This window comes from Macaca thibetana, chromosome 3 (genome assembly GCF_024542745.1).
Source record: "Macaca thibetana thibetana isolate TM-01 chromosome 3, ASM2454274v1, whole genome shotgun sequence".
NCBI classification, from domain to species: Eukaryota; Metazoa; Chordata; class Mammalia; order Primates; family Cercopithecidae; genus Macaca; species Macaca thibetana.
The window spans coordinates 148059506-148074032 of NC_065580.1; the positions used below are offsets into that span (position 1 = coordinate 148059506).

Below are 14527 nucleotides of genomic sequence, written 5' to 3' on the forward strand. Positions count from 1 at the left end.
AGCTGGGGCAGGAGCATCTGGGGCAGGAGGAGCTGGGGCAGGAGGAGCTGGGGAAGGAGGAGCTGGGGCAGGAGCAGCTGGGGCAGGAGGAGCTGGGGCAGGAGCAGCTGGGGCAGGAGCAGCTGGGGAAGGAGGAGCTGGGGCAGGAGGAGCTGGGGCAGGAGGAGCTGGGGCAGGAGCAGCTGGGGCAGGAGCAGCTGGGGCAGGAGGAGCTGGGGCAGAAGCAGCTGGGGAAGGAGCAGCTGGGGCAGGAGCAGCTGGGAAGGAGGAGCTGGGGCAGGAGGAGCTGGCCGGGATGTGGCTCCATTCCAGGGGGAGGGGTAGGTGGAACGTGCTCCCCTCTGCGCATATCCCCAGCCTGGCCGGGCCTCCTTCCCCTCTGCGTCTCTTGGCCAACAGCCAGGCTGTCCCCTTCCGGGGACCCTGGGCTCTCTCCTCCGTGGGGTCAGCACGCACGTGCTTCCTCATCAGCCCATGATGTCCTCTGCTGTTCCCAGCCTCCCCTTCTCAAATGCAAATACAATCCTGTTCCCACAGCTCTCAGGGCAAGGTCCCCCCCAGCCTGGCTTCTGTGTCCCTCCTGAGACCTGTCACCCCTGCCACACCTGACCCACTGTGTCTGGCCACCTTGGGGCCCTTCCCATCCTAGAGGTGGGCCCTGCTCCCTTTTCCTCTGGAAAGAGGCTGATAGCTCCCTGGGCCTGAAAGACACTCGCCTCCCCACCTGCTCAGCCGCAGCCCCGACTGCCTTTTCTGGGAGACCAGAACTGCTCCCCAGTCCTCCTAGTGTCTGGGTCTAAACCACCTGTGTCCCCACCACCCTGGAGGGGAGCCCTTGGCTGTGGTCTGCCCCAACCTTGGGTTCTCTGCACCTAAGCCAGTGAATATTTGGTGAGTAAATGAATTTAGGGTGGGTGAAGTGGCTCATGCCTGTCATCCCAGCACTTTGGGAAGTCGAGGCGGGAGGATCGCTTGGGGCCAAGAGTTTGAGACCAGCCTGGGCAACACGGCAAAAAAATAAAACAAAATTTAAAACTTAGCCAGGTGTGGGAGCATATACCTGTAGTCCCGAGTACGGGAGGCTGAGGAGGGAGGGTCGCTTGAGCCCAGGGGTTCAAGGTTGCAATGAGCTATGACTGCACCACTGCACTCCAGCCTGGGCAACAGAGCGAGACCTTGCCAAAAAAAGAAAAAGAAAAAAAAATTATTTCCTGGCCCCAAAGATCCAGTCCTCACAAGCTTAGTCTAGTTGCAAACAGACAAAATAAACCCTAATATAGTCCGTACAAAGTGCCCTCAGGTGCAATAAATACTAAAAGACACAGACGGGCTGGGTGCTGTGAGATTACAGGGAGGAGGAGCTGATGGTGAAAAGCTTCTCAGCAGAGGGTCATCCGGGCCGGCTCCACAGGAAGGACATTCCTGGCAGCAGAATCGGCACAGGCAAGGGGCCAGCTGGAGGTGGAGGAGGCATTTTCCACAAAGGCCTGTGGTCAGGGGTGTGTGGCTGGAGGGGAGGCCAGACAGGGCAGACGTGGGGTGCCACGTGGAGGTGCTGATGGGATCCAGGGTGCCACGTGGGACCTGAGCATGTTTGTGGAACAAAGGGCTGAGGAACGGCTCACCCCGGTTCTGGACTGAGTCCCCTAGTGGCAGTGGGGAGGCAAGACAAAAGCCCGGGACCCCAGAATCAGTGGGGCCAGAGGGAGATGAGGCTACTCTATACTTTTCTGTTTTTCTTTTTATAATGTGTTAGATATCTTTTTTTTTTTTTTCTTTGAGACGGAGTCTCCCTCTGTCCCCCAGGCTGGAGTGCAGTGCGTCTCCAGCCTCCCAGCTTCAAGCGATTCTCTGCCTCAGCCTCCCGAGTCGCTGGGACTACAGGCACCCGCCACCACGTCCAGCTCATTTTTGTATTTTTAGTAGAGACGGGGTTTCACCATCTTGGCCAGGCTGGTCTTGAACTCCTGATCTCATGATCCACCCGCCTCACCCTCCCAAAGTGCTAGGATTACAGGTGTGAGCCACCACGCCCGGCCAGGTATCTTTTTTAAGAAACAAAATGTGACTGTAAAATAGAAATGGCCCATGGGAAAGAGCCAGGTGAGTATGTGAAGGGAGGCATGGGAGTGGGAGCATCCCTTAGGGTCAAAAAGGGAGGAGCCTGGGGCTTAGGAGGTGGGAGGATGAGGCAGGGGCTGAGATTGGGAGGCCGCTGAGCTTGGCGGGAGTTTCTGCAGGCTGAGGCTGAGTGGTGAAGAAGGCCCTGGTTTCATTCTGGGACAGTTCAAATAGAAGAGAGGGGGAATTTTCCTTCCCCACAAAAAATTATCCTTCATGCCCTGGTGGCTCACACCTGTCATCCTAGCACTTCAGGAGGCTGCGGTGGGAGGATCGCTTGAACCCAGGAGGTTGAGGCTGCAGTGAGCTATGACTGCACCATTGCACTCCAACCTGGGTGACAGAGCAAGACTCTATCTCTACAAAAACAAAAATGAGGCCTGGCACAGTGGCTCACACCTGTAATCCCAGCACTTTGGGAGGCTGAGGTGGGTGGATCACTTGAGGCCAGGAGTATCTAGAACAGCCTGGCCAACATGACAAAACCCCGTCTCTACTAAACATACAAAAACTAGTTGGGCGTGGTGGTGTGTGCCTGTAATCCCAACTACTCAGACGGTTGAGGCAAGAGAATCGCTTGAGCCCGGGAGGCGGAGGTGGCAGTGAGCCGAGATCGCACCACTGCACTCCAGCCTGGGTGACAGAGCGTGACTCCGTCTCAAAAATAAAAGAAAAAAAATGAAAACATTAGCCAGGTATGGTAGCTCACACCTGTAGTCCCAGCTATGTGGGAGGCTGAGGCTGGAGGATCGCTTGAGCCCAAGAGGTCAAGGCTGCAGTGAGCCGTGATTGTGCCACTGCACTCCAGCCTGGGGTGCAAGATCTTGTCTTTAAAAAACATAATAATATTTAAAAAGTATCCTTCAGAAAACAGGGAGCTGCCTTCTTAAGTCCTTAGAAAGTATCTCATTGCATGAGGCTCTCAATTAGTTTATTTTGACAGCCACATACTGTATAGGAACCGAGGGAGGCGTCTGAAAGCTGGGAGCAATGTGTATGGAGGTCGCCTGGCAGAATCCACTAAAAAGATGTCAGAAATAAATTTAACTCAGATTAGTCATTTTTCCAGGAGTAGAACCTCACATTTGCAAGCATTGGCTGTCTTTGTGAATCAGCCTTTAAAACGTTTAAAAATACAGCCAGCAGTTCCACTGTGGAAACGTGATCATAAAGTCACTGCCACCTGGGCCGCCGTCCTCAGGTCCAGCACACTGGCACTTGTGGCTTGGGGAGAAATGCTCAATCATGGCACACCCTGTTCAGATTTTTTTTTTTTTTTTTGAGGCAGAGTCTTGCTCTGTTGCCCAGGCTGGAGTACAATGACGCGATCTTGGCTCACTACTGCAACCTCCACTTTCTCTGGTTCATGCAATCATCCCACCTCAGCCTCCCAAGGAGCTGGGACCACAGGTGTATGCCACCATGCCCAGCTCATTTTTGTATTTTTGCAGGGAGAGGGTTTCACTATGTTGTCCAGGCTGGTCTCAGATTCCCGGATTCAAGCTATCTGCCCGCCTCGGCCTCCCAAAGTGCTGGGATTACAGGCGTGAGCCGCTGCACCCGGCATGAGCAGATTTCTCAGCCGTCACGTGGATTGCAAACAGCTTAGATGGAAGTGGAGATGTCGTGCCTGGGAAACTGTGAGAGGATCCAAAACATGGGGACGAAGCTGCTGGTGCAGCCAAGTCCCGGGAGCACCACCAGAGGCCTGCTCCTAGACCAGTGTCTTCTTTTAGCTGTGACTTTAAATATGCATGATGTGTGACCAAATTAACATATTAATTATTCACAGGTTGGCATCTGACACTTTCGTCCACACCTATATAAAGCTCATACTTTCAAGTTGGCTAGACGTGTTTTCTTTTCTGCTGTCTCTTCTTTGGAGAAGTGGAGCCTCACATAGCTCAGGCTGGCTTGAGCTTCAAGTGCGCGCGCGCATGTGTGCATATTTGTGTGTGTGCATGTGTGTTTTATATGTATGTTGTGTGTGTTTGTGTGTACCTGTGTGTACGTGTGTGTGGGATGCAAATTTGTGTATGTTTCTGTCTTTGCAGGTGTGTTTGCAGGCATGTTTGCATGTGTTTGTGTTTGTACGTGTGTGTGTGCATGTCTGTGCGAAGTGTGTTGTGTGTATCTGAGAGTGCATGCATTGGTGTGTGTGTGTTGATTCTGTGTGCATTTTCAAGTCTGCATTGTTTCATGTGTGTGCGTGTGTTTGTGGGCATATGTCTGCTCATGTGCAGGTGTTTGCACATATGTTGCATCGTGGCGTTTTGTGCGTGCATGTGTCTTTGTGTGTGTGGACATGCAGCAGTCTGGCATGTTCAGGGGTTCGGTTTTGTCTTGGAGCCTGTGGGAACTGTCTGGTGGAGTCACCTGGCCTCACTGCAGATTGTGGCAGCAGAGTTGAGGGCTGCTGAGGGTGTAGCCCCTGTGGGGCCTGGTGAGAATGGGGAGGGAGACAGGGATGGTCTCTGGGTTTCTAGCAGGGACAACCATGTGGCTTGTGATGTCATTTACTGAACAGGGAGCAGGGTCATGGGGGAAGATAAATTGAAGCCAAGCCAAGCTGAATTGGAGGCATCTGGGATATGAACGTGCGGACGTCCAGTGGATGATCCAGGCAGGTCGGGGTGTTGGGGACGTAGCCGTGGGAACACCCATACTCAACAGGCAGAGGGTAGGACTGGGTGCCAGAGCAGAAGAGAAATCCCAAAAGCAGGGAGGAGTGATGAGGTGGTAAGGGTGCACTCCCGGGTGAGGGTAGCGGCGAGTGGTGGAGCAGTGAGCAGAATGGAGCCAGCAGCCCACAGCGTGCTGGCTGGTGGGGGAAATGGGTGTGAGAAGGGAATGGGGCGGGCGAGGCTGCAATGAGCGGGAATCAGTCCCCTTTGTATATCTTATACGAGCTGTGCCCCGGCCCACCCACTTACACCCTTCCCTGCTTTCATTCCTTTGCAAGCCGGGCCTGGGAAGGGAAGGGCTGGTGGGGAGGAAGCCCCCAGACAGCAGCCGCGGGAGCCCTGGCAGCACTGGACTCTCTCCTTTGAATCCCAGGCTGCTCTGGGGTTTCACTACCGAATAGCTCAGGGGCACCCCCTCCTCTTATTCAGAAAGGCACACAGCACCATGGAAACGTCCCCAGGTTCCTGAGGCAGGCCCCATCTAATGGGGCTGGCCCTCGGGGCTGTCGCTGGGCCTGACTCCTGGGATCCAAAGGGGAGGTGCTGGCCAAAGGCCATTAGCTGGCACCCATGCAGAGACACGCCACCCTGTTCCGCAGCCCGTCATTCATATTCCAAGCCCGACAGCAGTGCTGAAAGGAGCGAGGGATTCAGAGGCTTACTTCTTTTTTTCTATGTCCCCCGGGGACCTTGGAGGAATCTCATATTTAAAATCGTCTTGGCAAGAGCTTGTGGTGACTCTCACTCGGTCTTTGAGGAGGCCCTCATGTACTCAGCATATGCCTGGGAACGCCAAAAACTAGCGGGCTGGATGGGGAAGAGGAAGAGGGTTCTCCCCGTGTGCCTGTGCCTGTGTGCACGGATGTCCACGCTCACATACTTCCATGTCTATCCATACCCCGGCCCATGGCAGGTGGAGGCCTGAGGTTGGACTTTCTCTCTCCTTCTCTCGCCAGCTCTAGCTGAGAAGCCCCCACAGGCTACCTCCTCTCTGCTGGTGGGTCTGAACCCCTCAGGGAGATCACAGCTGGCGGCTGCGGTGGCAGCGAGCTTGCAGCAGGCGAGTGCCTGGTGCACCATGCTCTCCAATGCCACAGGCTCCTTCAGGCCCTACCAGCTCCTCTGCAAAGTGCAAGTCTACAAATGAACCACTTGCCAGGACAGCACACAGGCCATCGGGGTGTAAAGATGGGCTCGGGGCAGGGCGCAGTGGCTCACACCTGTAATTCCAGCACTTCGGGAGGCCAAGGTGGGAGGATCGCTTGAGGCCAGGCATTGGACACCAGGCTGGGCAACATAGCAAGACCCTATCTCTACCAAAAAATTATTTTATTTATTTATTTATTTATTGAGACGGAGTTTTGCTCTTGTTGCCCAGGCTGGAGTGCAATGGCTCGCTGCAACCTCCACCTCCCAGTTTCAAGTGATTCTCCTGCCTCAGCCTCCTGAGTAGCTGGGATTACAGGCGTGTGCCACTACACCCGGCTAATTTTTGTATTTTTAGTAGAGACGGGGTGTCATCATGTTGGCCAGGCTGGCCTCGAACTCCTGACCTCAGGTGATCCACCACCTCGGCCTCTCAAAGTGCTGGGATTACAGGCGTGAACCACTGTCCCCCACCCCCAAAATTTTTTATATTAGCCAGGTGCACACCTGTAGTTTCAGTCACTTGGGAGGCTGAGGTGTGAGGATCACTTGGGCCCAGTAGTTCAAGACTAGCCTGGGCAACTCAGCAAGACCCCATCTTTATGGAATTATTGTTATTATTATTATTTGAGACAGTCTTGCTCTGTTGCCCACCCTGGAGTGCAGTGGCGCCATCTCAGCTCACTGCAACCTCTGCCTCTTGGGTTCAAGCGATTCTTCTGCCTCAGCCTCCCGAGTAGCTGGGACTACAGGTGTGCGCCACTACGCACGGCTAATTTTTCTATTTTTAGTAGAGACAGGGTGTCACCATATTGGCTGGACTGGTCTCAAACTCCTGACCTCGTGATCCGCCCACCTCGGCCTCCCAAAGGGCTGGCATTACAGGCACGCGCCACTGCACCTGGCCAGAAATTTTTTAAAAAGTGGTTGGGCGGCCGGGCGCGGTGGCTCATGCCTGTAATCCCAGCACTTTGGGAGGCCGAGTTGGGCGGATCACGAGGTCAGGAGATCGAGACCAACCTGGCGAACACAGTAAAACCCCGTCTCTACTAAAAATACAAAAAACTTAGCCGGGCGTGGTGGTGGGCGCCTGTAGTCCCAGCTTCTAGGGAGGCTGAGGCAGGAGAATGATGTGAACCCGGGAGGCGGCGGAGCTTGCAGTGAGCGGAGATCGTGCCACTGCACTCCAGCCTGGGTGACAGGCGAGACTCCGTCTCAAAAAAAAAAAAAAAAAAAGTGGTTGGGCATGGTGGTGCACACCTATAGTCCTAGCTACTTGGGAGGCTGAGGCAAGAGGATGGTTTAAACCCAAGAGTTTGAAGCTGCAGTGAGCTATGATTGCACCACTGCACTCCAGCCCGGGCAAGACAGCAAGACCCTATCTCAATTTAAAAATGTACATATATTTCCACACACACACACACACACACACACACACACACACACATATGAGATCGATAGAGAGAAAATGGGCTTGGGCAAATGCCAGAGCCAACCTCAGTAAATATGGAGGCTTCAGACACACTCCACCCAGGATTCAGAGCCCCAGGGCAGGCAGCCACAAGCGCGCAAAGCCACAGATGCACCCTGTCCCATGCAACAAAATATTGGAAAACAAAACCCAGATATCAGCTCCTTCTGGTTGTTTCCATCTGTGTTTGATTCTTCAGGAAATTATTCTTTCCCTGCTCCTGAAACAAAAATGAAATCACATGTGGAGAAATAACTGCCTCACGCACGGACATTTTTGTGTCCTCACATCTCAGGAACTGAAATTCGAGGGGGGACTGGGGTGTCAACAGATGTATCCGAGTTCACGTGTGGCAGGGAGCTGGCGGCGGGACTCGTCCCTCCAGCTGGCTCCCCAACCCCAAGCCTACACGACGACCACAGCAAAATGCCAGAAGCCCGGAGAAGCGGGGTTTCTGAAGCACATCGTTTGTGCAGCCTGAGCACATGGAGCAGGAACACACCTGGAGGTAATTAAAGGGACAGCTTCACGGGCAATCAAGGCGCCCTGAAAAACAACTTTTTATTTAAAAGGCCAGTAATGAGAATAATGAGTTGCACAAGAATGAAAACCGTATCCCTTCCAAAAGATCTGCCTATACGTTCTGTATAAGATTAGAATAATTCTAAATACAAAATGCCGAAGACCAGTGGGTCCGCTCCTTCCTCTCCTGAGCCATCTCGACAGTTTCGCCTTTCAGCTTCCAGACGTTGTTTCTGTTGCTTTTGAGGGTGCTACCCAGCCGTGGTCTGTACCAGACAGGGTAGTTGGCACAGCGTAGGCGCTGCCGGCAGGCCCTTGGGAGCTTGGCGAGGTGGGAGCCTTGAGAAATAGCTGGCTGGGACCCATGGCGGGGTTTGTGTGTCAACTCCTGGTCCTCAGAGAATCCCTGAGCCACGTGTGAGCAAGCGCTGCTTCCAAAACCAAAGGAGGAATTTTGCCATTGTTTAGACGGGTTATATTAGAATCTCATTCAGATCTTAAAGGTTATTGGTGCTTTCTGCAGAAGGTTTTTATTCCTCAAAAATGCAGCCGAGCTTTGCTGTGCTTATCTTGGTGGATCTGAGCTAGGTTGGGTGATCTCTTCCTAATTCAATTGGCTTTTTTTTTTTTTTTTTTTTTTTTTTTTTGCAAGGAAGGGGGTTTCTGGTCTGTTGGAGGGATCAAGGGCATGGTCCTCACGTCTCTTGTCAGGAGACAAAAATAGACATTCAGCAGACAGACCACAGCCAGAGCATGCGACCAGTGTCGTTTGGCTATTTTAGTCTCTTCTTAATACACAGACAAATGAGCAAAGAAAAAGCTACTTTGTCCAACACTGGGCCCTGGGTTGGAGTTTAGCCCTGCTTGGCTCTGCCTGCTAGTCTCATAGTCAGGTCAGTCACCCCATGCCTGGGGAAACGGTGGTCTTGGCGGTCTTCTCTGGCCCTTCCACCTCTTCTCCCTTGTGGGGACCACCCCAGCCCTCTCCCGACTTGCCCAGAGGCTGCACGCCTCTCTGGCATCACAGTCCGCACAGAAACTGGCTGTAGGACTCCACTGAAATCTCCCCGGTGCTGGCTTTGCGCCCCAGGCACACCCACCTCACTTCTGCCTCCTTTCTGCTGGTTTCTGGCCTCTTTGGTCCCAGCCCCTCCCTGCACTCTCTCTGCAGCTGTGTCTGGTGGGTGACGTGAACCAAGGGACACCCAGGGTCATGGCACTACCTGGATTCAGTTTGGTAATCCTCGGCCATCTGTCCCTGGCTTCTGAGCCTGGGGCCTCCTCCTCTTTCTCCCCCTCCTGGATGAGCAGGACACACTGGGGAGACAGCGTCCTACAAACGCCTCCTAAGAGCTGTGCCCTGTGCCAGGAAAGCTTCCCGTATCTCCAAGGATGTCCGTGGAGCCCTCCAGCTGGTGCCTCTGCTGAGGTCTGAGGGCAGCAGGAATAGGCCTCGGGGAGGAGGTGGGGGCAGGACTCTAGGGGAGAGCACACCTCCGGGGAGCTGCACCTGTGGCTCACCAGCCCCCTGCACTGGGGCCAGCTTCAGCCTCAGCAGTGTCGGCTCAACAGGTGTGGCTGCTGTCAACACAGTGGGGCCAGGCCCTGGAGACGGACATTTTCTGTGTCTCCCTGTTTAAAGAGCATGTGATGGAGAAAGAGTATGTTAGTTTAACGCTGGGCTACCTAACAGCCTCTGATAGCAGATACAGCTTTGCTGCCGTTCTTTAAGTTCAAGGTGATGTGGAGGCGTTGCAGCGACAATCAGGACACCCTGAGCAACACGTGCCAGACAATCAGGACACCCTGAGCAACACGTGCCAGACAATCAGGACACCCTGAGCAACACATGCCACCAACGTCTACCCCGAAGTGGTGGGCGGGACCTGCTTTGGCACTTAACCCTGGGGCAGAGGTCCCTTTCATGGGGACTCACGCTCTACTTCCAGTGTCCCCCGAGAGTTGTCTACTTTCCTAGGCCCTGCCAGCAGCCCCAGCAGCTCCGCCCAGCCTACTCCACCCATGGCTCCAACAGCCTGGCCCAGTCCATGGCTTGTCCCTCCCATGGCTCAGTCCCGTCCATCCACAGCTCACCCCTCCCATGACTAGGCTCCGCCCACAGCTCACCCCGCCCATGACAGGCCCTGCCCACGGCTAGGCCCCACCCACAGCTACCCCTCCCATGACTGGGCCCCGCCCACATCTCACCCCTCCCATGGCTAGGCCCCACCCATGACACCCCTCCCATGGCTCCATGGGCTTCTCTTCCCCTCCTGCCTAAGTTCCCGCAGGGCCAGAACCCCTGGCCCCCAGGCCCTGGGGCAGCCAGCAAGGAGGCCTCTCCGCTTGGTGCTGTCTCCAAGGAACAAAACCACACTGCAGTGTTCCAGGACCACAGAACAGCCGGGCGGGCTGTCCCCAGCAAAGGGGACTGGTGACCAGCACTGGACACTGGGCATCAGCTGAAGACACAGGCTTGAGAATGCATTGCCATTTACCCAGCGAGCTTCAAGACAGATGCTGGCTTTTAACAGAGCAGTCCAGCTGCACCAAAGGAGGACATGGTGGTTTATGTATGGAACATTCTCCGCCAAGCCCGAGGCAGGAACGCCATCTCCATACCTGTAACCCAAAGCTCTAGGCCACTGGTTCCCAAGAGCGAGCATGTCCTGCAGAAACAGCTTGGTTTAACAAGAGGGAGCAGCTGCCACAAGAGAACGGAGGGTCTCCCGCAGCGAACGTGCAGGTGTCTCACTTTCTCAGGGCTTTCGAGGTAGACTGGCTCCTAGGACTGCAGCTTGGAGCTGGCAAGCAGGGATGGCTGGGACAGAGCCCCAGGGAGTGGACCCGGGAGGTGGGGTGAAGACAGGGGTTTACAGAGAGCCTGTGTCAGTTACACAGTCCATCAAGTTACCAGCCAGTTCAGTGAAAAAAAAAAAAAATGGACTTGACAACCCATAGACCAAGTAAGGAAAAGACGTACACAGCCAGGACCCCCGCTGACTCAGTTCCACCCACTGTAGAAACAGCGCCTAAGTGGAGACAGGAGCCAGGCTGCGAACCGCAGGGTGGGGCGGGTCCTGCACTTTGGGTGGCCCCATCCCTGACTGACTGGGAGAGGACAGGCTGCACTGGGGACACCTGTGTCCTCCTCCCACAGGGCAGATGGACATGCAGAGCCTCCTCTCTCTCTTCCACAAGCCACTGTGTTGGGGCCATCAGCCTTCTGACCGCCGTGGAGGACGCCCCAGGGTCAGCCTGGGTGAATCAGAAGGACGCCATGCTGCAGAAGAGGTGCCCAGGGGTTAGCCTGTCCCTGTGGCCAGAAGCCTTGGGAGAAGCCGTTGGCTGTGTAAGAAGGGGCTTTCTAACATTGGGTCTTTCCTGAGACAGCAGCCAGCCCTGGCAGGAGTCCCCACAGGGGTGCTGTGGAGATGTGGACACCAGGCCCGGGCTGTGCAGGGGTCTAGATGCCCCTGAAGGCCCACCCAGGTCTAAGGCTCTTCCTCTTGACGCCCCAGCAGGGGCTAATCTCACACACAAGCAAGAGATGGGCACTGGACACTGTGCGCTTCCCCCAGGAACTCCTTCCTAGGCCTCTGCAGCTGCTGCCTTCAAGGGCTCCTCCCAGGCCTCCGCAGCTGCTGGCTCCCCAGGCTCCGCATGCCCAGCCCAGCCCAGGCCAGCAGTGGAGCTGGGAGTGCAGAGGCCGCACACATGGGGTGATGGGGACTGTCCCAGACACCACATGCAACACACCCCAGCACGAGCCTGTGCTCTCCCTTGGAACGGCGAGCCTGCCTCCTCACCCTCCTCTCCTCTCCTTCCCCGGGGTGGCCCCACAGAGGCTGAGACACCCGCTGCCGGTTTGGGAACAGACATCACCCTGATGTTTTCAGAAGCAAGTGTGATGCTGCTTTTGTGGTTATAATTTGGAATTAAAGAGAAGACTTTGTCTCCACAGTGACAGAATCCAACAAACTCCTTCCTGGGAAGGGCAGCTGTGGAGGGCGCTGCTCCAGGGGTAGCGAGGGTGACGGGAAAGGACGGTGTGAGCAGGTGGGGCATGGCGTACACTCATTTGGGGACCTGGGTGTCTTTAGCTCCTCACTGGCTTGGGACATGCCGTGTTTTGCTGTGGGGATGGGGGGAAGCCGGTCTCACACCTTCCTAAGGCACAGCGGGGCGCCTCTGCCTGGCCTACTGGGCCGAGATCGAAGCAAATCCTGGTTGTCGTGGGTGTCACCAGGAAGAGCAGGCGTGGTGTTGGCGCTAGCTGCGGATAGCAGCTCCTCATGGTCAAGGTCATGGGCAGGTGGCGAGGTGGTCAGATAACATGTCACTACAGGGCTCCCTGGTGTCCGCGAGCTCACAGCAGACGTGTCTGTCGCCACTGAAAACCCACCATCCGAGCTGCAGCTGGAGACGAGGGAGATGCGAGCCGCTGGCCCTCCCCGGAGAATAAAGTAAAGGCATTTGGGTTTCCTTCCACAAACAAAAGCACAGAGAGACGATGCAGATGTTGAGAGGTTAAGTAGGTATCATTCTTCTCCTAACACGACAAATTATCTTTCCAGTCGTGGCTCCTATGTCCTCAGCAGTGCTGCCATCACGTCATGGAGACAGTGACGGGGACCTAGACTGGAAAGTTCTTCGTGGGCAGAGATGGGGCGATGACAATATCGTCGGAATCATCGGAGTTGACGTCATCCCCAGGTGGAGGTGCCACGGACCGCGGCCCTGCGGGAGAGGGGTCTGTGGAAATGAACCACAGGGAGACGGGTCAGCCACGCTGACCTCAGGGGCTGACACCACGGACACCCTTACACTGTCTGGTCTTCCCCGGCGGGTAAGACGGCGGCTACCCCCAGAAGCAGTAAGCCATGGGGCACACAGGCCCGCAGGACCAACTCACACACCTGCCAGAAAGCCTCACTCTCCTAGCCTTCACACTCAGCTCTGGTCACCATTCCCCAAATCCAAACTCCTGCAAAAGCGGACATTTGCCAGCACGGAGGAACCTCGAGTCTGCGCCGGAGGAATTCCCTGAAAGTTGTTCCCACAGCAGCAGCCCAGGAGTCCGGGGCCTGGCCGGGCGGCTACCTGTGTATAGGAGCGTTTCTGCTGGGTGCAGTGGCTCACGCCTGTAACCCCAGGACTCTGGGAAGCCGAGGTGGGAGGGCGGCTTGAACCCAGGAGTTCTAGACCAGTCTGGGCAACACGGCGAGGCCACATCTTAAAAAAAAAAAAAAAAAAAAAAAAAAGCCAGCTTCCCTGTTAACTCGCTGGCCACTGGTATGGAAGGCAGGAGGGGGCAAGGCACGGATCGCTGTGAGCCTGCAAGCTGCTCGGCCATTCCCCTTTGGATGCTACTTCCTTCATAAGCATCTAGAGTGTTCAGAACTCTTAATCCACTCTAGAATGGGAAGCCACCTACAGACGGGATGGGGATGGGTACCAGAGCTGAAGAGGGGACCGGCCCTACCACACCAGCAGCCCCAGAGCTCCTCGCGAGGGAGCCTGACTCTTACTGCCTTGAAAGATGAAAGTAAAAAAGTAACGAACTGCTGATGTGAGATTTTAAAAAGGGAAGGAAATGGCAACTCGGCCATGCTGCAGATACTGTAACTGTGTCAGCTTTTTTTTCCTGCCACTTCCAAGAAAATTCATATTAAAGGGGAACCTTACGAAATTAAAAAAAGTTTTCATGGTGATCTTCAAAAACAACCAATCAGCTTAAACAAAAGCTCGATTTCTACTTTTCACAGAGACATTTCCTTAGGTCAATCAAGCTGAATCCCTGGGTCACTGGGATGAACTTGCCCCTTCAAAATCACTTGCGTTTAGCAAGAGAAAAGGGCAGCACCAAGGCCCGCTTTAGCCCCTGATCAAAGCCTCTAAAGGTCGCCAAACGCAGGGTCTGGTGAAGCCGGCGGAACAATGGAAAGCCTTTTGCAGAGCCCGAGAGTCACAGGCCGGCCGGCGGCTTTGCGTGTCTGCACATTCTCCCCGAAACCCCACGGGGCTCCTCTTTTGGTTGAGCTTTACAAATGGAGGTTTTGGAGTGAATAGCAAAGTTCAAAGTTTTCTAGCTCTGACGAAACTAGGTTAAAAACTGACTGAAAAGAAGAAAACGTGATTTCATATGTGGCATTTCCAGGTCAAACGTGGTGTATGGTTCTTAGCTCATGCAGGAGACTCTCTCAGACACAGCCCCTAGCAGGACCCGCTGGGGAGGGAAGGCTTTCGGGCTCCAGGTCTGATGTGGGCCCCAAAACGGCCTCTTCCCGACTCCGTGTCATCACAGGAGGGATCTCCTAGGAAAGCAAGGCCTCGGCCCACCATGGGCCCCCACACTTACTGGAGTGGTGCTGGGGGGCTGCCGCCTCCCTGGGCCCGTCCTGAAGGGACATTCTCATTAAGGCGTGTGGGTCCCGGGCAGGCCTCACCCTTCCTTCACCCCCGGCCTTCATCACCCTCATCCTTTGGGCTCAGAAGAGCCTCTTCCTTTGTGGCTTTCCTTGCTGTTCTGTCTCCTCCCTCCCTGACTCCACCCTGGAGACCTAAGGACTCAGCACAGCAA

The 14527-nt window shown here is 55.1% G+C and overlaps 1 protein-coding gene across 2 annotated transcripts in view; it reads right to left on the reverse strand.

Moving 5' to 3' along the window:
- Positions 1 to 7968: 7968 nt before the first annotated feature.
- The window catches only part of IQCE (IQ motif containing E), a 54864-nt gene continuing 48305 nt past the window's right edge, over positions 7969 to 14527 (reverse strand). For both annotated transcript variants that reach the window (XM_050785642.1, XM_050785641.1), the window contains exon 22: positions 7969 to 12699. In XM_050785642.1, coding sequence (XP_050641599.1) covers positions 12581 to 12699 — 119 coding nt within the window. In that variant the 3' untranslated portion in view covers positions 7969 to 12580. The remainder of the gene's footprint in view (positions 12700 to 14527) is intronic.